Source organism: Carcharodon carcharias, chromosome 1 (genome assembly GCF_017639515.1).
Source record: "Carcharodon carcharias isolate sCarCar2 chromosome 1, sCarCar2.pri, whole genome shotgun sequence".
In the NCBI taxonomy this organism is placed as follows: domain Eukaryota; kingdom Metazoa; phylum Chordata; class Chondrichthyes; order Lamniformes; family Lamnidae; genus Carcharodon; species Carcharodon carcharias.
Genome location: NC_054467.1, coordinates 69,365,796 through 69,390,099, shown reverse-complemented (window position 1 = coordinate 69,390,099; position 24,304 = coordinate 69,365,796). Strand labels below are relative to the sequence as shown.

Sequence of the window (24,304 nt, the reverse complement as noted above, 5' to 3'; positions counted from 1 at the left end):
GGGTCCTTCCATTAGCTTTTTGGCTAAGTGATCCTCCACCTTTTCTTAACAGACTTCATGACACGACTGGATGCCTCCAGTTCCTTGTTCAGGTTGCTGGCAGATACCCAATTGCGTTCCCGCAGCTTTCCAAGCCAACTCTGCTGACTGTTTTCTGCCTTAAGGCTCTGTGAGGACCACTGTGGATTCCTTCCACTAATTGCAAAATAGAACACGTCTCCTAGCTGCTTTTCCCTCACAAAATCCAAACTGAAAAGGAGCCCTGCCTGCATTCCATGCAGTGAAAAAATGATGTTCATATTTTCTCTGCTTGAAGTGCAGGCGTAACTATCATCCCCTGTTGGCTCTCTAGATCTATTGCAATGCAATCTATACCAAACCAAAGCTGCAACTGCCTCTGTCTCTTCCCCAAGCTGAACTGCTTGCTTCTGTCAGCAAACACACAGGTAACTTAAAAAGAACCCACTACCCCCCACGTCTTGTCCCTACAACAATGTGGCATGCTTTGGGATGTTCTGAAACAAAAATGTAAACAAATTATTTTACCTTCAAGGCTGAATGCTACTCTTTGATTTTGTAATACATGAATAATTTATATTGCTAATGGAGTTCTACGACCCTTTCTGCAAACTCCCTGGGTTCACGAAGTAACCCGATGTTAACAAAACTGCTTTCAGCTTCCTTTCATCTAGAAACTAATTGAATAAATTTAAATCCTTTATCGAAGGAAGAGTAGACCATCTGACTCTGTTATGCTAAGATAGAAGATCCCTATTATTTATTGCTTTCACACTGTTAACTCTGAACTTGAAGATAAACATAAGTTACCTTTTAAGTGTAATCAGCTCCAAGCTTGTTTGAATTGCATTTACTTGAGATGCATACCAGCTTCTCAATCAGGATTTTCCATGTATCTTGCATTTAACGCTTAAACTCCAACCTAAAAGTTATAATCTAAAACATATAAACCATGAACCAGATTTTCACAACATAACTAAAAATCTTTCTTTTGCTGTTTCTATTTTTTCTATGTAGTGCTTTCCCTTTGATTTCAGCAGACCCAGAGACAGGCTGCTTGTTCCCTTCCTCTGACAGCTGAGATGCCTATGGTGGGCACCAAAGACTGCACCTGTGCAGAGGCAGACTTGGTCATTGGTGAAATTGGCAGTATGTGGGGCTCAGACTGTTGATGGGAGCAAGGGATGAGAAGTGGGAGCGCATCGAACAGTCCCCACTTCTTTGTGCCCTTTCTCTGCCTCCTCCCTTGTGGCCCACCTACACTTCTCTGCTAGCCAAGAGCAGGAGAGCACTTTGCTGCACTTAAGTGAGGTGCTGAATGGCGAAGATGAGGATTTCCTCCATCCTATTTAAAGTGGCTGCCTGTGTATGAAGGCTATTGGTGTGGCCAAGCATACACTCGATGGACTGCTGAGCCTGATGCTGCAAGTAAGTGGCCACACTTACCATGGAGGTAGACGTCAGTGCAAAGGCTTGAGGTATCATGGCATTCCTGTTTGAGACAGACTCCACCTGTTTCAAAGTGTATGCAGAGCCCCTGGAAATGCTGATGAAACCTCACATATTTCCTGTTGCTGCTAGAGAATTGTTCTCTTCATGGATAAAACCTGAGGCTCAGCACTTGCGCCAGTGTGTAGCTGAGCAAAGTTTGTAGTGTCCTGCGCCCTCCAGAGACACTCCACTATTGTCTTTGTCCCCGACATCTGCTTGTGATGTGCGCTTAACCATGTGATAACCCAGCTATTTCCCTTGGGAACCCCACTAAGGTGTGTATATCTGCACTGTGGAAGGTGTGCATGAATCCTGTCATAGTGCTTCCTCAGTGTATGACCTCCCCTGAGGAATCCTTGGCCTCTGCCTGCTCTAGCTCCTTAAGTATTGCACTTGAAATATCTGTGGGAAATCAAAGACATGAATTAGAACTCATGAATTAGAAAAAGCTCAAAATCATTGCTGTGCAGTGGTTCCATTTGAATTAGTGATGGGCGGCAAGTTGACAAATTACTATATTGTCACGGTTGTGTCATATGCCCGTAACACTTATTAGGAAGGTGGACACTTTACCTTAAAAAGCAGCATGGAATTGACAATATACCTTAACAAAATGGACTTCAGGGGAGTCAGGTGACTTCTTTTGTGGTTTCTGTACTGCCAGACGGACATGTCCGAACTTATCTCTAGAAACTTATTTAAAATGCAAATGGGTTTCCCAGGTATGGATTGACTACCCTTCACTATTTCAATGGAAGGGATTTAAAATAACAGTGGCTCCTAGACTTGCCCCAGGAAGATGGAATTTCAAATAAAAACATTTTGCAGGCCAATCACGGCTGGAATATTGACTTAGCAAACATCCTCTATTGTGTGGCAAATTACAACTGCCAAGAACCCATTGTGTGGACAAGGAAAACATTAATGCTGTTGTTACATGATTGAAACTGGCTTGTGATCAGAAATGCCTGGAAATAGCTTATTAATTCATAAGTGCAGGCCAGCACAGGCAGTCTGGGGGCCAGCAACTCGGAGGGAGAGATCTCACCCAGAAAAAAGAAAGAATCCTACCTCGAAAAATATCTCAGGCAGTAAAGAGGGGCTAGTTCGTTTTACCAGCAGGATTATAACTTTCACTGCAGGTGCTCGACCACAATTTCGACTGAAAAAGCCAGAAGTTTTTAACCACCTTTGTCTTCAGTGAACCAAGAGAGAATCCGTTAGGCCTGCATTGTTTTCAACCAGTTTCTTAAGAAGTGACCCTGTTTCATTTTTACCCTATTAGTAATCTTAGTGGATGATACCACTTTAGAAATCATCTTTTCTGTGTGTGTTTGAGGAATGGGTATTTGTTGCATTTACATTTTGGGTATTTTGAAAAATAAATGTTTATCCTTTAATTTAAACTTATAAGAAAGCCTGTTATGTGAATTTCCTTAAAGTCACATCACTCAAGGAGTCAAAACACTCCTCAAAAATGCATCTTATTGCCGTTAGTCTAGAGGGGGGCAAAGGAAGAAATTGTCCTACTTCTTATCACACTTATGGTTGTGTGATATGTAATTCTGCCAGTAGGTATCTGGAAGACCCCCATCTCTCCATTGCCAAAGGCCATGCACTCTGCAACACTGTGATCTCCATTCTGTGGTCAGGGTGTCTATCCTAGAGGACCACTCGTGGTTTCCTGCCTCTCTTTGGAGTTCTGTGCTTTCTCCTACAAGGTGAGAAAGGAGAGAGTTATGTGTGTGAGATCTAGACTAAGGAGAGGAGGGAATGGCAACATTTGTAGAGGTTGGATTTGAGATAGCAATAAGATGAGGGTAAGTGTCATTGTTGGTTGCCTAGATGGGAATGTGAGGAAGTGCCCCAAGAGAGAGGAATGAGTGGAGTTGCAAAGTGTGTTTGAGGAGTGCTATGCAGGAGAATGCTGTGGAAGTTGGCATTGGGGTTGGTACTAGATGGTGGGATGTCACTCATCTTTGATGCCATTCTAAGTTCATTGAATCTCTTGTGGCACTGAATCCAGCTGTGATGAACTACACTTCTGCTTTTCACTTTGCCTGCCACCTCCAGCCATGCCTGCTTGGTTTGTGAGGTTGACCGCTTCCTCCTGTCCACAGGAAGCAAAACTTCTCTGCAGGTTCTTATGGCCCACAGAATGACCTCCAGGGGGCAGTCTTCCCACATTGCAATTCCATTCTTTGGGTTGACGAAGAATTAGTCTGAAATGGAGCCATTCTGACCCCTGTTGGGGTTTCTTTAAATCAATTCATCTACTAACAGGTGTGGGTCATCCTCATGTCATATTCTGTGATTGGTCAGTGTTACGAAATTATTAGAATTTTCATATTTTTCTGGTTTACTGTGAAATAGATTTATGGGTGTAAGTATAGGTGGTTTTGTCTGTGTGGTTTAATTACATTTAGAGTCAAATAGACAGCAAGCTTGAAATCATCAAAAGAAGCTGGGTATAGAAATGTGCTTCAGATGCTAATGAGTAAACATGGATGCTGGCTTAGTATGTAAGATGTGAAGGAATTTGCATTTTTTTTAGATAAATGAAGGGATTGTTTGGATTTCATAGGGATATTAGTCTGTTTACAATTAGCATGATAAGCAAGGCTAAGGAGTTTGTTTATTTATCCCAAAGGTTACTGACAATATTGACAACATGAAATTTTTTATATTACGAGGAAGATACAGTTTCAAAGACGTGGAGCAATAGAATTTATATATTAAAGAGAGAGAAACATATATAAAGGAGAATGAATGGCTATGTGAGGAGAGGGCCATGTAAGATCTAACAGGAGTGTGTGAAACAGCCTTCAAGAAGCCTCCAGCCATTTGCGCATAAGTCTGTTATGTAAAGTGACTGAAGTTGTGAAAGCCATTTGGAATTCCACTGCCAAGTGGGTATTAACTTGAGGGTTTTGTTTTAAATCTAAAATCAATTTTGGACTGTTGCCTTAAAGGGGGTATATAACTGGGAGTCAGGTCAATTAGGAATTTTAGGATTTGTTATAGTAGTAAGCAATTGTAGTCTTACGTATGTGCTTGAAATCTTTTATTTTGTTATTAAATATTTTAATTTCATTTTTTAAATCTCTAAATGTGTTGGTGGACTCATTACTTCTAAATTCAGTGCACGCATCTTCTTGTAATAAATATAAATTGCAAAACCGTGGTGATGGCACGACCAAGTTTCCCTTGTGGATTTGACTCGCCTGGCACACACCATCTGCCACGTCATAACAAAACTGGGGGATCTTTGAGGTATATTTGAAATTCCTTGATTGGTTTGGAGTTAGTGAATCTTAAGGCTATGAGTACAAGAAGCACATTGAATTCAGGAGTTGGTGTGAGGGATTTTTAGGTAGTGAGACTGCAAATATGGCTGTATCCATGGCTAAAACTTTTTTGGAAGTGGAAGATGTAACTGATGGCGTTACAAAAAATATCTCAGGGTAAGTTAACATAATTGGCAGATAAGCTGCAGTTGAGGTTACCTTGTAGGGGCAAAGAAAGCAGACATAGCTGAAGTGATAGCACAGCATTTGATGTTGGAAGGGATACCTGAAACTATTGAGTCACAGCTGGAGGTAGTCAGATTTCAGTTACAAATGAAGAAGCTTGAACTGGAACAAGTAAAGGAACTGAAGAACTTGAATTAGGGGAAAAAGAAAGGACAGGAAAAGAAAGAGTAAAAGAGAGAGCATTTCAAAGAGAAATGGAAGTGCGAAAATTTGACCTCCAGAAAGAGAAGTTAGCAATGGAGGAGGGAGAGAAGGAATGAGAAACGGAATGCTGGCTTAAAAAGCTAGACCTTACAAAAGAGTTCTTGGATACTCAGGAAGGTTCTGAAGATGAAAAACCTTCAACCTGAAACTCAATGGGGAGATGTTTAAATTTGTGCAACTCTTCTGAAGTTTGAAGAAAGGGATGTAGAGTTTTTTTATTTAATTTAAGAAGACAGCTAAGTGGATGAAATGGCCACAAGAAACCTGGACATTGCTTTTTCAGTCTAGGTTAGTCTAGTTCATGAGGTTTATGTTTCACTGTCAGAAGACATATTGGAGGATTATGATGCAGTCAAAAAGGTTATTTTAAGTGCGTATGAATTGGTTCCCGAGGCATACAGGCAGAAATTTGGGAATATAAGGCAACAGCCTGGGAAAACTTCTTTTGAGTTTGAGAGAGTATAACAAAGTAATTTTGACCAGTGAATAAGGGTATTAAAAGTAGAGGCAATGTATGTAGCTCTTAGAGAAGTAATTCTTTTGGAAGAATTTAAAGATTCAATTCCTTCGGTAGTGAGAACTCATGTGGAGGAACAGAGGGTTAAAATGTAAGACAAGCAGCAGAGATAGCTGATGATTATGTGTTAGTTCATTGACCTAACCTTTTTTTGTCACCCTTTTAAATCAGAGAGATAGAAAGTGGGAAGGTAGGTAGTCAGGGAAGAGGAGTAGTTGGAAATTCTCAAATTTTTTTCTCAGACTAAAAAGGAAAGTGCTGAGGGTAGAAGTGACACTTGAAAGTTGAGGTGTTTTCATTGTTATAAGGTTGGGCACACAAAGTCAATGTGTTGGGGGGTTACAGGGAAAATCTGTTGCAGTAATTGGAAATCAGAGAAGTTCTGGAAGTATAAGTACTGTGGGTTCTGAGGTCCAGGCACAGGTAAAGTCAGTGGTTTGTGTACAGGTAAAGCAGGAAGAATCTGTGATAGGTAAAGAAGTGGGAATGTGTTTACAATTTACCCAAGGAAGTTCTGAAGAGCAAGTTGCAGAAATGTTTAAAGATTTTGTATGTGAAAGAGAAGTCTTTCCATATTTACAAGGTGGAACAGGTAAAGATATTAAAATTTTAAGAGACACAGGGCTAATCACTCCTTAATGTTATAGCATAGTGATATTTGTTGTCCAGAGGGAGTGTTGCAGGAAAAGATGATAATCGGGTTCATTGAGATGCTAAATCTATTCCATTGTGGAAGGTAAATTTAAAGGGTAAGTGGAAAACAGGTGAGGTGTTTGTTGGGAGTAGTGGAACAATGACCCATTATAGGGTTCAATTTAATTTAGGTAATTATATAACTGGGTCATAGATGTGGGTGATGTCTATGGTAGTTGAGCAGCCTGTGGAGGTGCTTTCAACAGAAGTGTTGCATAAAGAGCACCCTGTGTTGTTTCCAGCTTGTGTAGTAACAAACTCACAGGTTGAAACAGGAAGAAGAGGAGGTTGAAAGACAGGGAAACAGTGTTGAAGTTCAATTAGCTGATGCTAACTTTGATAAGAGCATTCAGGGCGAGAAAATGGAAGAGAATGTGGCTAAAGTCTTTAACTCAAGGAAGTTGGTAGAGTTACAAGTGGATCCACAAATAAAGCAGTTATTTCAAATAGCTTACTCAGAAACAGAAGTAGAAAGCATTCCAGAATGTTATTATCTTAAAGATAGTGTGTTAATGAGGAAGTGGAGGCCGTATCAAGTTTCAGTAGATGAGAAATGGATGGAAGTGCATAAGATAGTTATACCATCTGGGTTCTGAGAGTAGCTCATGAAATTCCAATAGGGGGACATTTAGGAATTAGGCAGACATAGGCAACAATACAAAAACATTTCTGTTAGCCTGGATTGCATAAAGATGTAGGCAAATTCTGTAGAACATGTCACACATGTCATGTGTTGGGGAAACCACAAAAAATGATTAAACCAGCACTTTTAATTCCATTTCGGGCATTTGAGTAACCTTTTACTATGGTCATGATTGATTATATAGGACCCCTCCCTAAGATCAAAAGTGGATATTAGTACCTGCTGACAATAATGGATGTGTCTACAAGGTTTCCAGAAATGATACCTTTGCGAAATATTACAGCAAAGAGAATTGTAGAAGGGTTGACTAAAGTTTTTACAAGATATGGTTTTCCAAAAGAAATACAATCAGATCAGGGTTCAAATTTTATGTCACAGCTGTTTAAGGAAGTAATGAACAGTTTGGGGATAAAACAGTTTAAATCAACAGCTTACCATCCCGAATCACAAGGTACTTTGGAAAGATAGCATCAAACTTTAAAAACCATGATGAGGGCTTATAGTCAAGACTATCCACAGGATTGAGACAGGGGAATTCCATTCTTGGTATTTCTATTAGGAATGCTCCTGATGCATCGGTCGGATTTATTCCTTTTGAATTAGCCTATGGTCATGAGGTAAGGAGACCACTGAAGTTGATTCATGAGAAATTGGTGGGTCAAAATTCAGAAACTACTCTCCTGGATTATGTGACAAACTTCAGAGAAAGATTGAAAAGAGCATATGAGTTAGCTAGGGAACATTTAAAGATATCACAGCAGGTGATGCAAGTGAAGGCGGATAGGAGAGCCACAGATCGTAGTTTTATTGCAGGGGAAAAAATGTTAGTTTTGTTACCATTACCAGGTGAATTATTAAAGGCAAGGTTAAGTGGGTCTGACAGGATTAAAAAGAAACTCAGTGAAGTAAATTATTTATTAAGTTCTCCAAATAGAAGAAAGAAGCAGAGGGTGTGTCATCTAAAAATGCTTAAAAAGTACTTTGACAGGGAAGAGGACCAAAAGGAGGTATTAGTGGTGGTAGGTTAGGAGAAAGAGGTAGAAATGAAGGATTCTGGAATTGATTTTCCTCTGATCAAATTGGATAATGAGGGGGTACATAAAAATTTAAATGTAATATTGGGTTATCTTCCAGACAAGTGTCAAAGCGATTTGGAGAAGCTATTGCAGTAACACAAAGCTATTTGTGGGAATAAGCTGGGGAGACAAAGTTAGCTATACATGAAGTAAGTGTAGGGGATTCAGTCCAGCAAAATTATCACAAGTACAGAAAGAAAGTGAATTCATGCTTCAAAATAACAACATTGAGTCTAGTTGCAGTAACTAGAATTTACCTATTTTGATAGCCTTTGTGTTGTATTCGGTTTCGGTACTGTGTGTGGATTATTGAAAGGGGAATGCAGTGACAAAAGCAGATTCGTATCCTATACCACATTTGGAAGATTGTCCCACTTTTTCAATGCAATCAAAGCTTATCACAAGATTGACTTGCTGAGAGAATATTGGCAAGTACCGTTATCAGAGAGACCAAAGGAGATATCGGCTTTTGTGACACCAGATGGACTATATCAGTTTAAAGTCACGCCATTTGGGATGAAAAATGCACCAGCAACATTTCAAAGCCTAACAAACAAAGCAATTGCAGGAATGAGCAATTGTCCTGTTTATATTGAAGTCTTGATAGTTTCATCAAACGTGGGAGGAGCAATTAAAACATCTGGAAGAATTGTTTAATCAACTGCAAGGAGCTAATTTGGTGATAAACTTGGCTAAAAATAAGTTTGCAAAAGCGCAATTTACATATCCAGACTATACCATTGGACATGGTAAGGTGGCTCTAAGAGATGTGAAAATCAAAACCATTATGGATTTCCCCATGTCTACAACAAGATTAGAAGTTTTGAGGTTTCTGGGCATGAGTGGGTTTTACTGGAAGTTTGTACCAAACTTTAGCAGTGTGGTTGCTCCATTGACTGAACCATTAAAAAAGAACAAGAAGTTTCAATGGACACAGGAGTGTCAGAAGGCTTTGGGCAGTTTAAAGACTGTAATGACTAGGTCACCAGTTTTGGCAGTGCCTCAAACAATTTACGTTGGCCATTGACACAAGTGATGTAGACATTGGTGCGGTAATGTTGCAAGAAAATGAAACTGGAATCAAGAAACTGATGGGGTATTTTTCACGAAAGCTGAATGTATAACAGAGAGGATATTCAGTGATCGAAAAGGAGACCTTGGGCCTGGTGTTAGCGTTGTAGCATTTTGAAGTTTCCACAAAAAGCAGGACAAGTCCAAACCGGCCAATTACCGGCCCATCAGTCTACTCTCCATCATTAGTAAAATGATGGAAGGGGTTATCAACAGTGCTACCAAGCGGCACTTGTTTGGGAATTACCTGCTCATTGACGCTCAGTTTGGGTTCCGCCAGGGCCACTCAGTTCCTGACCTCATTGAACCTCTTGGTTCAAACATGGACAAAAGAGCTAAACACCTGAGGTGAGGTGAGATGAGAGTGACTGCCCTTGACATCAAGGCAGCATTTGACCAAGTGTGGTATCAAGGAGCCTTAACAAAACTGGAATCGGGAATCGGGGGAAAACTCTCTGCTGGTTGGGGTCATACCTGGCACAAAGGAAGATGGTTGTGGTTGTTCGATGTCAGTCACCTCGGCTCCAGGACATCACTGCAGGAGTTTCTCAGGGTAGTGTCCTACGCTCAACCATCTTCAGTTGCTTTACCAATGACCTTCCTTCCATCGTAAGGTCAGAAGTGGGGATGTTCGCTAATGAATGCGCAGTGTTCAGCACCATTCATGACTCCTCAGATACTGAAGCTGTCCACGTCCAAATGCAGCAAGCCCTGGACAATATCCAGGCTTGGGCTGACAAGTGCAAGTAACATTCGCGCCATACAAGTGTCAGGCAATGACCATCTCCAACAAGAGAGAATGCAACTATCGTCCCTTGATGTTCAATGGCATTTCGAACACTGAATCCCCCACTATCAACATCCTGGGAGGTTACCATTGACTAGAAACTGAACTGGACTAGCCATATAAATACTGTGGCTACAAGATCAGGTCAGAGGCTAGGAATTTTGCAATGAGTGACTCCTATCCTGACTCCCCAAAGCTTATCCATCATCTACAAGGCACAAGTCAGGAGTGTGATGGAATACTCCCCGCTTGCCTGGATGAGCGCAGCTCCCACAATACTCAAGAAGCTTGATACCATCCAGGACAAAGCAGCCTGCTTGATTGGCACCACATCCACAGACATTCACTCCCTCCACCGCCATCGCACAGCAGCAGTGTGTACCATTTACAAGATACACTGCAGGAATTCACCAAGGCTCCTTCCACAGCACCTTCCAAACCCACGACCACTACCACCTAGGAAGACAAGGGCAGCAGATAGATGGGAACACCACTACCTGGAAGCTCCCCTCCAAGTCACTCACCATCCTGACTTGGAAATATATCGCTGTTTCTTTGCTGTCACTGGGTCAAAATCCTGGAACTCCCTTCCTAACAGCACTGTGGGTGTACCCACACCACATGGACTGCAGCGGTTCAAGAAGGCAGCTCTTCACCACCTTATCGAGGGCAACTAGGGATGGGCAATAAATACTGGCCCAGCCAGTGAAGCCCACATTCCCTGAATGAATAAAAAAAATGTTGCAAACAATTCATCGGAAACAATTGTTTATACAGACCACAATCCTTTAAAATTTGTGGACAAATTTTGAGATCAAAGTTCAAGGCTGTTCAGATGGAATTTATTACTGCAAACATTTAATTTACAGATTAAACATGTGACTGGACAAGGAAATCTAATTGCAGATGTATTGTCTAGAGTTTGAAGCTCAAAGGGAAATTGGATGTTTAAAACCTGGACACTGGACTGAAATGACCTTTCTTGATACAAAGGATTTGTGTATATATGCTATGTTAGTGCATGCACCTGGTAATGTAATAATTTGGGTGTACAGATAAGTATAGTAGGTAGCATAAGATGCGTTAATTTTAAAAGGCAGCTTCATTTTCTTATGATGTTTCATTTTCCCATTAGGATGGAGGTGTTACGAAAGTATAATAATTTTCATTATATTTTTCTGGTTAATTGTGAAGCAGTTTTATGGGTGTAAGTATAGGTGGTTCTGTCTGTGATTTAATTACATTTAGAGTCAAGTAGACTGGAAGCTTGACTTCATCAAAAGAAACTAGGTGTAGAAATGTGCTCGAGATGCTAATGAGTAAACATGGGTGCTGGCTCCGCTTGAAAGATGTGAAGGGAATTTGCATATTTTTTAGATGAATGAAGGGATTGTTTGGCATTCAAAGGGATATTAATTAGCCTGTTTACAACAAGCCAGATAAGCAAGGCTAAGGAATGTATTTATTTTTCTCAAAGGTTACTGACAATATTGGCAACATAAAACTTATGATATTATGAGGAAAATGCAGTTTCAAAGATATTTGGAGCAATAGAATTTACATATTAAAGAGGTATAAACATATATAAAGGAGAATGAAAGGCTATGTGAGGAGGGGCCATATAAGGTCTAATAGGAGTGTGTGAAACAGCCTTCAAGAAGCCTCCAGCCATTTGTGCATAAGTCTGCTATGTAAAATGACTGAAGTTGTGAAAGCCATTTGGAATTCCACTGCCAAGTGGGTATTGTGTTAGCTTGCTTGTTTTATTTTAAATCTCAAATCTATTTTGGACTGCTGCATTAAAGGGGGTGTGTAACTGGGAGTCAGGTCAATTAGGATTTTAGAATTTGCTATAGTAGTAAGTAATTGTCTTACACATGTGCTTGAAATTTTTTATTTTGTTAATAAATATTTTAGTTTAATTTTTAAAATCTCTAAAGGTGTTGGTGAACTTATTACTTCTGACTTCAGTGCACACATTAATAAATACAAATTGCAAAACCGTTGTGATAGAGTGGCCAAGTTTCCCTTGTGGATTTGGCCCACCTGGTGCACATCATCTGCCATGTCATAACAGTCGGGAACCCCAGAAGCAGGACGCTAATGCAGTTGGTGAGTTAAAGCCCCCCACCCCCCCCCCACCGCCTGCTGTAAGTGTGACAGTTTCAGTAAAATTCTGCCCATTGTGTCCATTTCTGGTTACCACACCTTTGGAAAGATCTTAAGGCCTTAGAAATGCAAAGAGGATTTATTAGAATGGTACCAGAGATGAAAGACTTCAGTTACGTTGAGGAACTGGAAAAACTGGGGTTGCTTTTGAAGCAGTTAAGGTTAAGGGCAGATTTAATGGACATTCAAAATCATGGTAGATCTTGATTGAGTAAATAAGGAAAACTGTTTCCAGTGATACAAGTAGCAGTAACCAGAGAACACAGATTTCTGGCAATTGGCAAAGGAAGTAGTGATGACATGAAGAAACATTTTCCATAACAAGTGTAATGTCTGAGAAAATAAGAGAACCAAATTCTCTTTTAAAAGGGAATTGGGTAAATAGTCGGAAATGTAAAAAATTATAGGGCTATGGAGCAAGAACAAGGAGAAAGGAAATAATTTGATAGCTTTATCAAGCAGTTGGCACTGACAGGATGGGCCAAATGGCTGCCTCCTATATTGCATCATTCTATGATTGGATCAGTGTAAGTCAAGGCAAGAAATTTGCTCTGACATTTTGGACAGAGGAACTCCAATTAGCTGCTTTGGTAATGTTAGCTGGCTTTGAGTGTCTTATTCTCTAATTTTTCCTCTCTTACTACATCTGGAATAAAGAGCATTTTGTACAATTGAATGTGTCAAAATACTTCACAAGGGATCAGGAAACTCAAGGAGGAGGGAAGGTATTATGACAAGGTGAGAAGGGGTGAACTGGCTCCCTCGATTCAATCTTCCTCTCTTTTCTATTCCTGCACCCCCCCCCCACCTTTGTCTCTCTCTCTTTCTCTTTTCTCAAATTCCAGTTCCAATTTCCATTGCTGCAATCTTAATTTCTCTGCTGCTATCTTATCTGTTTCAGTGTCCTCAGTTTCTACCTCTAGATGCTTCGCCACCCGTTTTAAAATTTCCATTTTTCTGGCTTTCGGGTGGAACTCTGTCTCTAAGGGCCTTCAAAGGACAGTTCCCTTAACTTCTCACCAGTTATCTTATCCTGTGCTGTGAAACATTGTCATGCAATGTGGACATTTTACCACTTAGCATTATAGACCAAGAAAGCCTCTTGTAGTTTTTAAATTGCTTTTAAAGGAATAATTTACATTCCCCACTCCAATTCTTTTGTCAGTCTGTGGGAACAATCCTGGATGAGCCCCCAGTTTTGTTACAACCAAGTGAGAATTATATTTTGTCTAATAAATTGAAAATAATACAGAAATTTGGTTCTATATGTCTATTATGAGAAGGTGAAGTCTCAAGCATAATTTTACTCTTTTCATGTAAGAATTCCTCATGGATTCACACTATTTCAGATATTTAATAAATAAATAGGATTAAAATACCTTTATTCCCCTAGTTTAAAGTAAGTGAGAGTTCTGATTTATTTTTCACCGTGACAATAATATAAGGCTTAATGGAAAAACAGTATTCTGCAAGCTTTGAAAGATTTTTCTGACTGAGAAATTTAATGCAATCTGAATTGTATGCATCATATTTTGATAATGTTCTTCCTTGATGCTATACTTTGTTAGGAAACATTCTTTAAAGAACTATGGTTCAGCGAATTTTAATTTTAATGTATGTTTATGTTACAAAACAATCTCACAACAGTAAGCAGATCATATGCATTCTATTCCTATAAAGGCAGATTATATTCATGTCTTGCTTTAATTTGGAACAGAGGGACAGTTAAGAGTGGATGCCAACGTATCTGTACATCGACCTGGGGAGCCATATGGTGTGAGAGCTGAAGTGAAGAATATTAACAGCGCCCGATTTTTGGCAAGAGCAATTGGTCTGTGAATATCCTCTACCTGTCCTATTCTGTATTTTTAACTGCATACCATTGTGAAGCTTAATTTTGTCCACTTTTATAGTGTTTCCAATTGAAGTTAATTTCCCTAAATTCCATCCAAATAATTCAATATTTTTGCTATGTTTGGTTCTTGTGGCATAACTTAAAGCTCTATGTGCAAAACAGTGTTTTGAAAATGTACAATTGACACAACTTTCTTTTTATTACAGAAATTGTTGCTGTAAGCATCTGGAATATAATAATGTTAGTTTTCTTTACAACAGATTATGAAATTCTGAGGCAGATTGACGTACTGGAGAATGGAGGGAAAATATTAAATGAGACCAGAGCATTTGATTATAAAACAGGGTGAGAATTTCTATTGGACTTTTTCCCCCCTCTTGGGGAGCAAAGGAGAGCCTAAAATGTTAAACTGCAGTACTTCCTTCCCCTTGGCTGAAGTTTCGCGGTATATTACAAAGCCATACCGAACAGTAAGAACGCGGCTTTCATCACGTAACTGTTAAGTTGGCCATCTCACCAGCAATGCAGACATTACAGCTGGCTTTAGCATACTCGAGCTTGGGAATGATCAGTCAATGACCCAGCCCTGATCTCTGGAAATCTTATGCAAAGTATGCCACTGTGGATATGAAGTGAGGACAGAATTGAGCTCAGTTTGTGATGGTCTCCACAGGATAATAGCATTTGGATATTCATTAACCAGGAGCAGGCCTTTAGTACCATATTCACCTTTGAGCCAGAAGATGCAGGGTTTGAACTCGTCTGGATTTAGTCCCTGTGAGTAACTGTCAAATTCTGGGTTACTTGTTTGATGTGGGTAGTGCCCCTTTATTGTATGGGTTCGGGGAGCTCATAAAATTCCTGTTGTATAGGACTAACTACCAGATTGTCTGATGTAAAGATGGTTACAGCCATGGAAGGAATACTGTAAGGGAAGTGAATGAAGATACAAAAAAACAAGCAAACTTGTTCTTAAATGGCTATAGCTGCTTCAAATCTAACCTCTCCTTCCTCTTTAAGGCCCTCAAATTTGTTACAATCCAATACCTAGTCAGTATCTCTCTCAGAATTCCTCATGTAAATAACTTCAGTCTAGTTCTACTCATATCAAAATTGCCCAACCTAATATCCCTAATATCCTTGAGTGATATCTCCCTTTGTCCTTCTCAGTCTTTCTACAGCATTTTATATGACTATTCATACCATACTAATGATAGCCATTCTTCCAATATTGAGTGTTATGGAACTGCTTTTGCACATTTCAATTGGTAATTGTCTGAATCCAGCCAGTGCTTATTTATCAATGGCTTATCTTCCTGCCCATGCATAATTAACTTTTGTTCATTTATGCTTCTCTAAGATGACATCACCTGAAGGCATGAGCAATTGAAATGTATAAAATTCTGAGAGAGTTGACAGTGTAGACACTGTGAGGCTGCTTCCCCTGGCTGCATGGTCTAGACTAGGGGTCATAGTCTTCTATTCAAGGCTGAAATCAATAGATGTTTGGACTCTAAGGGAATTGAGGGATTATGAAGATCAGGTGGTAAAGTGTAGTTGAGGTCAAGGATCAGCAGAGATCGTATTAAATGGTAGAGCCAAGGGGATAGTATGGTATGCTGCTGCTCTTATTTCTCTTAGTTTCCATATCCAGTGATGACACTCAAATGCACCTTCCACCACTTCCCTCAACCACAGTACCACCAGACTATCAACATAGCATCATGAAGTCAAATTGAAGTGAAAGTCGCCATAGTCCTGGCTGCTGTCTCATTAGAGAAAGACGACTGGTGGTGAGATTAACCTGAGGGTCACCACACCTCATGGAGGACCTCAGCCGGTACGGGCATTGAACCCTTGCTGTTGGCGTCACTGCATCACAAACCAGTCATCCAGCCAACTGATTAACCTATCCCCGCTGAACATTAGGAAAACTGAAACCATTGTTTATCATCCTTGCTAAGTGCTCTGCTCCCTTACTCCCACCTCCAACCCTCTCCCAGCCACCTTCTCTGGCTGAAGCAAGTTGCTCAAAACCCAGGCATCAAATTCCATACCCTATTCATCATCAAGGCTGTTCTTTTCATCTTTGTAACATTAGCTAGCTCCACCTATAGCCTCATGATGGGCCACAGTTTCACCCATTTAAACATTGGGAAGATCAGGACCTTGCCTTTGGCCCCCACCACAAGCTCAATACTTGACACCAATTCCACCACCCTCTCTGGCCACTGTCTCAAAACGATTTAGATGTTTTGCAACTTTGGTATCCTATTATACTCTGAGCCGAGCTTCCAACTGCATATTATCTCCATTACAGTGACCCCTTCCACTTCTGTAATATCACTCCCTTTCACCTGTGCCTCAGCCCATTTGCTGCAGAAATTCTCACCTATGCCTTTGTCACATCCAGACTCAATTGTTCCGTTGTTGTCCTGTCCAGACTCCCATCCTCCAACTTCCATAAACTGAAATTTGTCCAAAACTTTGCCTGTATTCCTGCTCACGCAACATCTCTATCCATGTTGACTTAGATTGATTCCTGGTCCCTCATTGCCTCCAATTTAAAATTTCCATCCTTGTGTTTAACTCCCTTCATGACCTCACTTATTTCTGTAACCTTTACTGGTCCCATAACCCCTTCAGCTGCTAAATTCTGTTCCTTTGAATCTGTGCATCTGATTCTCGCGCCTCTCCACCTCTTTTTGCACCATTAGTGGTCATACCTTTAGCTGCCTACATCCCACTCTTCGAAACTCACTCCCTAAACCTTCTGCCTCTCAATCTTGTTCTTCTAATATGATTCTTCATGAAAACCAATCCCTTTGACCAAGCTTTTGGTTACCCATTCTTTTATCTGCTTTGTCATGACTTCTTTGATTGTCTCTCTGGAATGCCTTGGTATATTTCTCCACATAAAAGGCACCATATAATTGCAAGTTGTTGTGCATTATGTATCATTAAGGAAGGAGAATGATCTGTTAATTATCATTTTACTATTAATTTTTCATTTTACTCTTTTACCTGAAGAGGAGAATGATGCATTACAGCATTATTTGTCTTCCCTTTCTGTAGGTGGTGACCTATTGATAGACCATGGTTACAAGTGTGCCAGTGCTTAATGGTCCTGCATCCAAATAGCCATAATACATGTGTGAGCCATGACAGTGAATGTCAATAGGCTGTTTATCTTCAAAGTCAATATAACGAAGCTGAGTCCTGTCCTACCTGATGCCTATACGTGCACATCAACAACTGGAGCCTCTTTCTGTCCTAACTCATATATCCTGAGGCCAATTGTAATGTTCTTCTGCTGCCCTAGCTGAAATCCGCTAACTCAGCACAGATCATGGATCGAGCTCAGAATTTATTAATGTGCAAGGCTCAGCTAGTCTTTGCACAAGTTGCTAAGCCATGATGGGGATCCATTTTGGTGATATTAAAGTGATATCTTAGTTCTGCTGCAGTTTTTAAAAAGCTAAATAAAGAATTAGATTTTATTAGCTTTTAACACTAATAATAAGAAAATTCAGCGCGTATTAGAAGGGTATCATAAGTTGGTTATGGATGAAAAAAGCCATTATTTCCATTTTGGCTTATTCAGCAAGAGCCCAAGGTCCCCTCTGTCTTAGCATCCACTTTGCTTGTTAAAAGATTCCAGGGTTTTCTGAACGTAAATTTCATATGTTGACCACTTTTTGTGTAAAACAATTTCCTGGACTAAATTTGTTTTCTTTGTTCGTTTCCAACGTTCCCTTATTGTAATCTCCTAATTTAATTTAGTGATATTCGTATTTACCTTACATACGAGCCAGAAGCATGAGTAGGCCAGTTGGCCCCTCAATCCTGCTCTGCCATTCAGTAAGATCATGGCTGATCTGATTACAATCTCGACATCACATTCCCGCTTAACCCAGAAATCCTTTCACCCCTTTGGTTATTAAGAACCTATAAACCTCTGCCTTAAAAATATTCAAAGAGTCTGCTTCCACCACCTGTTGAGGAAGATAGTTCCAAAGACTCATGACCCTCTGAGAGGAAATTTTTTTTCTCATCTGTCTTAAATGGGAGACCCCTTATTTTTAAGTACTGACCACCTAGCTCTAGATTCTCCCACAAGGGGAAATATCTTTTGTACATCCATCCTGCCAAGATACCAAGGGATCTTATGTTTAAATCAAGTCGCTTCTTGCTCTTCTAAACTCCAGCTTAGCCTGTCCAACCTTACCTCATAAGGCAATCTGCCCATTTCGGGTAATAGTCTTGTAAACCTTCTCTGAACTGCTTCCAACACATTTACATCCGTCCTTAAATAAAGAGACCAATATAGTAGACAGTACTCCAGATGTGGTCTCACCAATACCCTGTATAACTAAACGTAACCTCCCTACTTCTGTATTCAATTCCCCTTATAATAAATGATAACATTGTTAGCTTTCCTAATTACTTACTGTACCTGCATGCTAACCTTTTGCAATTCATGCACTAGTACAGCCAAATCTCTCTGCATTTCAGAGCTCTGCAATCTCTCACCATTTAGATAATATGCTTTGTTTTATTCTTCCTGCCAAAATGGACAATTTCTCATTTTCCCACATTATACTCCATTTGCCAGATCCTTGCTCACTCACTTAACTTTCTTTATCCCTTTGTAGCCTCTTTATGTCCTCTTCACAACTTATTTATCTTTGTTTCATCAGCAAATCTAGCAAACATATATTCGGCCCCTTCATCCAAGTTCCAAGTCAGTTATGGAAATTTTAATAAGTTGAGGCCCCAGCACTGATCCCTGTGGCACACCACTTGTTACATCTTGCCAACCAGAAAATGACCCATTTATGTCTACTACCCCTTTCCTTTTAGCTAGCCAATCTTCTAACCATGCCAATATGTTACCTCCTATTCCATGAGCTTTTATTTTCTGCAATAACTTTGAGACACCTTATGAAATGCCTTCTGGAAATCCAAATACAATGCATCCACCAGTTCCCCTTTATCCACAGCACATGTTACTTCTTCAAGGAACTCCAATAAATTAGTTAAACATGATTTCCCTTTCACAAAACCATGTTGACATTGCCTGATTACCTTGAATTTTTTCAAAGTGCCCCATTATAACGTCTTTAATATTAACTTCTAACATTTTCCCTAAAACAGATGTTCAGCTAACTAGTCTGTAGTTTCCTGCTTTATGCCTCCTCTTTTTGAATAAAGGAATTACATGCGCTATTTTCCAATCCACTGGGACCTTCCCCGAATCTTGGGAGTTTTGGAAAATTAAAACCAACACATCACCTATCTCACTACTTCCTTTAGGACCCTAGGATGAAGTCTATAAGGATCGGGGATTTGTCATCCTGCAATTCCAACAGTTTTCTCAATAGCATTTCTCTGGTGATTGTAATTTTCCTGAGTTCCTCCTTCCTTTCCATTTCCTGATTTACAGCTATTTTTGGAATGTTACTTGTATCCTCCATAGTGAAAAACCAATGCAAAATACACCTGCCATCTCCTTACTCTCCATTATTAATTCCCCAGATTCACTTTCAATAAGACTAATGGTCATTTTGTTAACTCTTTTTTAAATGTCTATGGAAACTCTTACTATCCATCTTTATGTTTCCAGCTAGCTTTCTCTTGTACTCTTAATTTTTCCCTCCTTATTAAATCTTTGTCATTCTTCACTGTTTTTAATATTCTGTCCAATCTTCTGACCTGCCACCCATCTTTGTGCAATTATATGCTTTTTGTTTAAGTTTGATACTGTCTTTAACTCTTTTTAGCTAACTACAGATGGTGGCTTTTCCCCATGGAAGTTTTCTTTCTCATTGTTCTCATTCTTCCTTCCATTTGCTAATTTTCAGCTATTTCTGGGATCTTTCTTGTATCTTCCATAGTAAAGACTTATGCAAATCACCTGTTCAATTCACCTTCTCCATTCTTATAACAATTATACAGATCTGGGGGAGGTGGTGACATAGTGGTATTGTCACTGGCCTAATAAACCAGAGACCAGGATAATGCACTGGGAATTTCCCATGGTGGGATTCGATTGCAACGAAAATCTGGAATTAAAGTCTAATGATTGTTGTAAAAACCCATCTGATTCACTAATGTCCTTTAGAGAAGGAAACCTGCTGTCCTCATCTGGTCTTGCCTACATGTGACTCCAGATCTACAGCAATTGGTTGGCTCTTAAATGCCCGCTAAAAAGGCAACAAAGAGTAATGAAACTGATGGACCACCCGGCACCAACCTAGGCACCGGAAGCAACAAATACAAACCCAGCCCTGTTGACTCTACAAAGTCCTCCTTAATGGGGTTTGTGCCAAAATTGGGAGAGCTGTCTGACAAGCTCGTCAAGCAGCTGCAAACCTTACAGATCATGTACCGGACACCACCATCACCATCCCATTTAAACCTGTCCTGTCCCACCAGCAGGACAGGCTCAGCAGAGGTGGTGGCATAGTGGTATACAGTAGGAAGGGAGTTGCCCCAGGGGTCCTCAACGTTGACTCCGGCCCCCATGAAGTCTCATGGCATCAGGTCAAACATGGGCAAGGAAACTTCCTGCTGATTACCACATACTGCCCCCACTGCAGTTGATGAATCAGTACTTCTACATGTTGAACACCACTTGGAGGAAGCACTGAGGGTGGCAAAGATGCAGAATTATCTCTGGGTACGGGTCTTCAATGTCCGTCACCAAGAGTGGCTCAGTAACACCACCACAGACTGAGCTGGCGGAGTCATAGCTGCTAGACTGGGTCTGCGGCAGCTGGTGAGGAAACCAAGAAAAGGGAAAAACATACTTGACCTCATCCTCACCAACCTGCCTTCCGCACATGCATCTGTCCAGTATCAGGAGGAGTGACCACTGCACAGCCCGTGTGGAGACGAAATCCTCTCTTCACATTGAGGATCCTCACCATCGTGTTGTGTGGCACTACAACCATGCTAAATGGGTTAGATTTCGAACAGATCTAGCAACTCAAGACTGGGCATCCATGAGGCGCTGTGGGCCATTAGGAGCAGCAGCATTGTACTCAATCACAATTTGTAACCTCATGGCCCGGCATATCCCCCACTCTGCCATTACCATCAAGCCAGGGGATCAACCCTGGTTCAATGAAGAATGCAGGAAGGCTTGCCAGGAGCAGCACCAGACATATCTAAAAATGAGGTGTCAACCTGATGAAGCTACAACACAGGACTACTTACATGTCAAACAGCATAAGCAGCAAGCGATAAACAGAGCTAAGTTATTCCACAACCAAAGCTGAGCTCTGCAGTCATGCCACACCCAGTTGTGAATGGTGGTGGGCAATTAAACACCTCACTGGAGGAGGAGGCTCTGCAAATATCCCTATCTTCACTGATGCGGGAGCCCAGCAAAATTTGCAGCCACAAGTGCTGGGTGGGTGATCCATCTTGGCCTTCTCCGGAGGTTCCCATTGTCATGGATGCCAGTCTTCAGCCAATTTGATTCATTCCATGTGATACACTGGAGTGAAGACACTGGGTGCTGCAAAGGCTATGGACCCTGACAATATTTCTGCAATAATAATGAAAACTTGCACTTCAGAACTTTCACTCACCTAGGCATGCTGTTCAAGTACAGCTACAACACTGGCATCTATCTGGCAATGTGGAAAATTCCCCAGGTATATCTTGTACACAAAAAGCAGGACAAATTCATTCCGGCCAATTACCGCCATATCAGTCTACTCTCGATCATCAATGAAGTGATGGAAGGGGTCATGCAACAGTGCTGTCAAGTGGCACTTGCTTAGCAATAACTTGCTCACTGACACTCAACTCCTGACCTCATTACGTCCTTGGTTCACACAAAAGAGCTGAACGCCAGAGGTGTGGTGAGAGTGACTGCCCTTGACATCAAGGCAGCATTTGACCCTCCAAGCCATTCACCATCCTGACTTGGAAATATATCGCCATTCCTTCACTGTCCCTGGGTCAAAATCCTGGGTCTCCCTCCCAGACAGCACTGTGGGTGTACCTACACCACATGGACTGCAGCGGTTCAAAAAGACAGCTCACCACCGCCTTCTCAAGGGCAGTTAGGGATGGGCAATAAATGTTGGCCTAGGCAGTGACGCCCACATCCCATCAGTGAATTAAAAAAATCTTAGATTGAACAGACCTGTTGGCAAAGGCCCAGCATCATATGGGCAATCTCAGCTCAAGTCAACCCCTCAAAATCCTCCTCATCAACATCTTGGGACTGGTGCCTAAGTTGGGTGAGTTACCCACAGACTTGTACTTGGTAAGATTTCCCTCTGTAGGTTTCCACTAGGGAATTTTCACAGGAGATGCGTAATGAGTGCAGCTAATGGTCTCAATTTTAAAAATTGAACAGATTTTCCTTAATCCCCATTCCCCGTAAGGATTCATTTAAGGTTTGTGCAAGATTATTCCAGTCCTTAACTGTTCCTGGAGAAAAAGGAGTTAGTGAAGGAGGCATGTTGGGGTGTATATAGTTGGAGCTGTTAGTTATGAACTCTTCGTGCTCCATCACCTTTGAGCATGTTGTACTGCTTAGAAATATTTAATTGTCCATTCAAAATTTTATAGAGGCTTGTCAACCTGTTGGCCTTACTTTGGTTCTGGAGACTGTGCCAGCCTAGCAACGTGACCAACTAGGAGACACTCGAGTCTCGCAAGTAATTTGTAACAAAATAAGCTGCCTGATGTTGAACGTTTTCAAGAACTGTAATGTTTTTTTGTAGTATATGAGTCCCAAGTGGCTACACAGTACTCCTAGGTGTGGTCTAGCTAATGTCTGGTACAGCATTTCCTTTACTGTAGTTGAAGAGTGATGGAGTTCTGTTCCATCACCCAAGCATTTTGGATTCTTTGGAGGCTGCTTGTTGACTTTATACATTCCACTTTAAATTATTTTGGATGTGGATTCCTAAGTAACTTCAAGGGGGAATCATGCATTGTGTAATTGGGTACTGATAGACATTGAGTATTGCATGATGTGCATTTTGCTACGTTAAATTTCATTTCCCATATATTGGTCTATTTTACAAGATTATTTAGACCTTCCTGAAGGTTATTATCTGCTTCGGTAATGGCCCTATAGATTAGGCAGTCAGCTGCAAAGAGTGATCTGGCTTGATATTCCATTCTGGATGTCATTTATAAAGATGAGAAAGAAGTGTGGGGACGGTCAATTGGGGGACACCACTTAAGATTGGTTTCCAGTTTAAGGCTTCCCCATTTATTCATTGCATATTATTTCTTTGGACTCTATAATGATCTAATTTGTCCAGTAACTTTGTGTGTTGTACACGCTTGAAAGCCTTGAAAAATCTAAAATAGCTAGATCTGTGGTAATGTGATTGTCAAGGTTATAAGTCAGACAGGGCCTTTGTTACCTCTAGACTCCACTCATTCTGGAAGCAGGACTGTGAGCAAGATGGCAAGTAAGGCAACAAGAGGGTTGATGAGGGGCAGTGAGCAGGATGGCGAGTGAGGCAGCAAGGAGTTGGGAGTGGGGATCGATTGGAAGGCATTCAAAACAGTGTTCTTTGCAGGCAGCTACCTGTGGCTTTGCTGGCAGTGATGTCACAGGCACTGCGGCTGCATGCATGGTGACTGCACCGTCTGCAGCTGTGGTGGCAGCAAACACAGCCGTAAATGTCAGTGGTGGTGCTCTGGTGTTATTAGATGGGTTGCAGTTTAATCTTTCATCCACAAGGTGTACCGTTCAAACCAAATTTGGATAACTATTATTATATTCAGAGGATATAGGAGAAGCTCTGAAGAAGCACTTAAACATAAATCTAAAATGAAATTTAACGTTGAATAAGATTCAAACTGTAATACTTAAATTTTTCAGTTATTTTTAATGTGCTCAGTGTCAAAAAAAAACATTTGCATAAGAAACCCTTCATTCCCCATAAACTGGAGTGTGACATATCAGAATAATGGTAATATTGTGAACCCAGGGATTGACTTGGAATCCATATTAGCAAAATTTAAATTGAGCATACAATGACTGTATTTAATTACCCAGAGTTCAGAAAGCAAAAGACAAACATGATATTGGACCAGTCATCTGCAAAACCTATAGTTTATAGCCAATAACCCTATAGGTAATAGTTTATATGTTATAAACTATAGATTTGTTAGAAGTAATAGTTAATCAGTACAGTAGGGTACAGTAGTGTGCAGAACTTTTTTGCTCCTCAGTACAGAAATAACAGATGACATTACCCCTT

General features: G+C 40.6%; 1 protein-coding gene across 2 annotated transcripts in view; it reads left to right on the top strand.

The window, feature by feature from the left end:
• gatb (glutamyl-tRNA(Gln) amidotransferase, subunit B) overlaps positions 1-24,304 on the top strand; it is a 101,158-nt gene that overhangs the window by 21,149 nt on the left and 55,705 nt on the right. For both annotated transcript variants that reach the window (XM_041201914.1, XM_041201922.1), the window contains exons 6-7: positions 13,920-14,033; positions 14,318-14,402. In XM_041201914.1, coding sequence (XP_041057848.1) covers positions 13,920-14,033; positions 14,318-14,402 — 199 coding nt within the window. The remainder of the gene's footprint in view (positions 1-13,919; positions 14,034-14,317; positions 14,403-24,304) is intronic.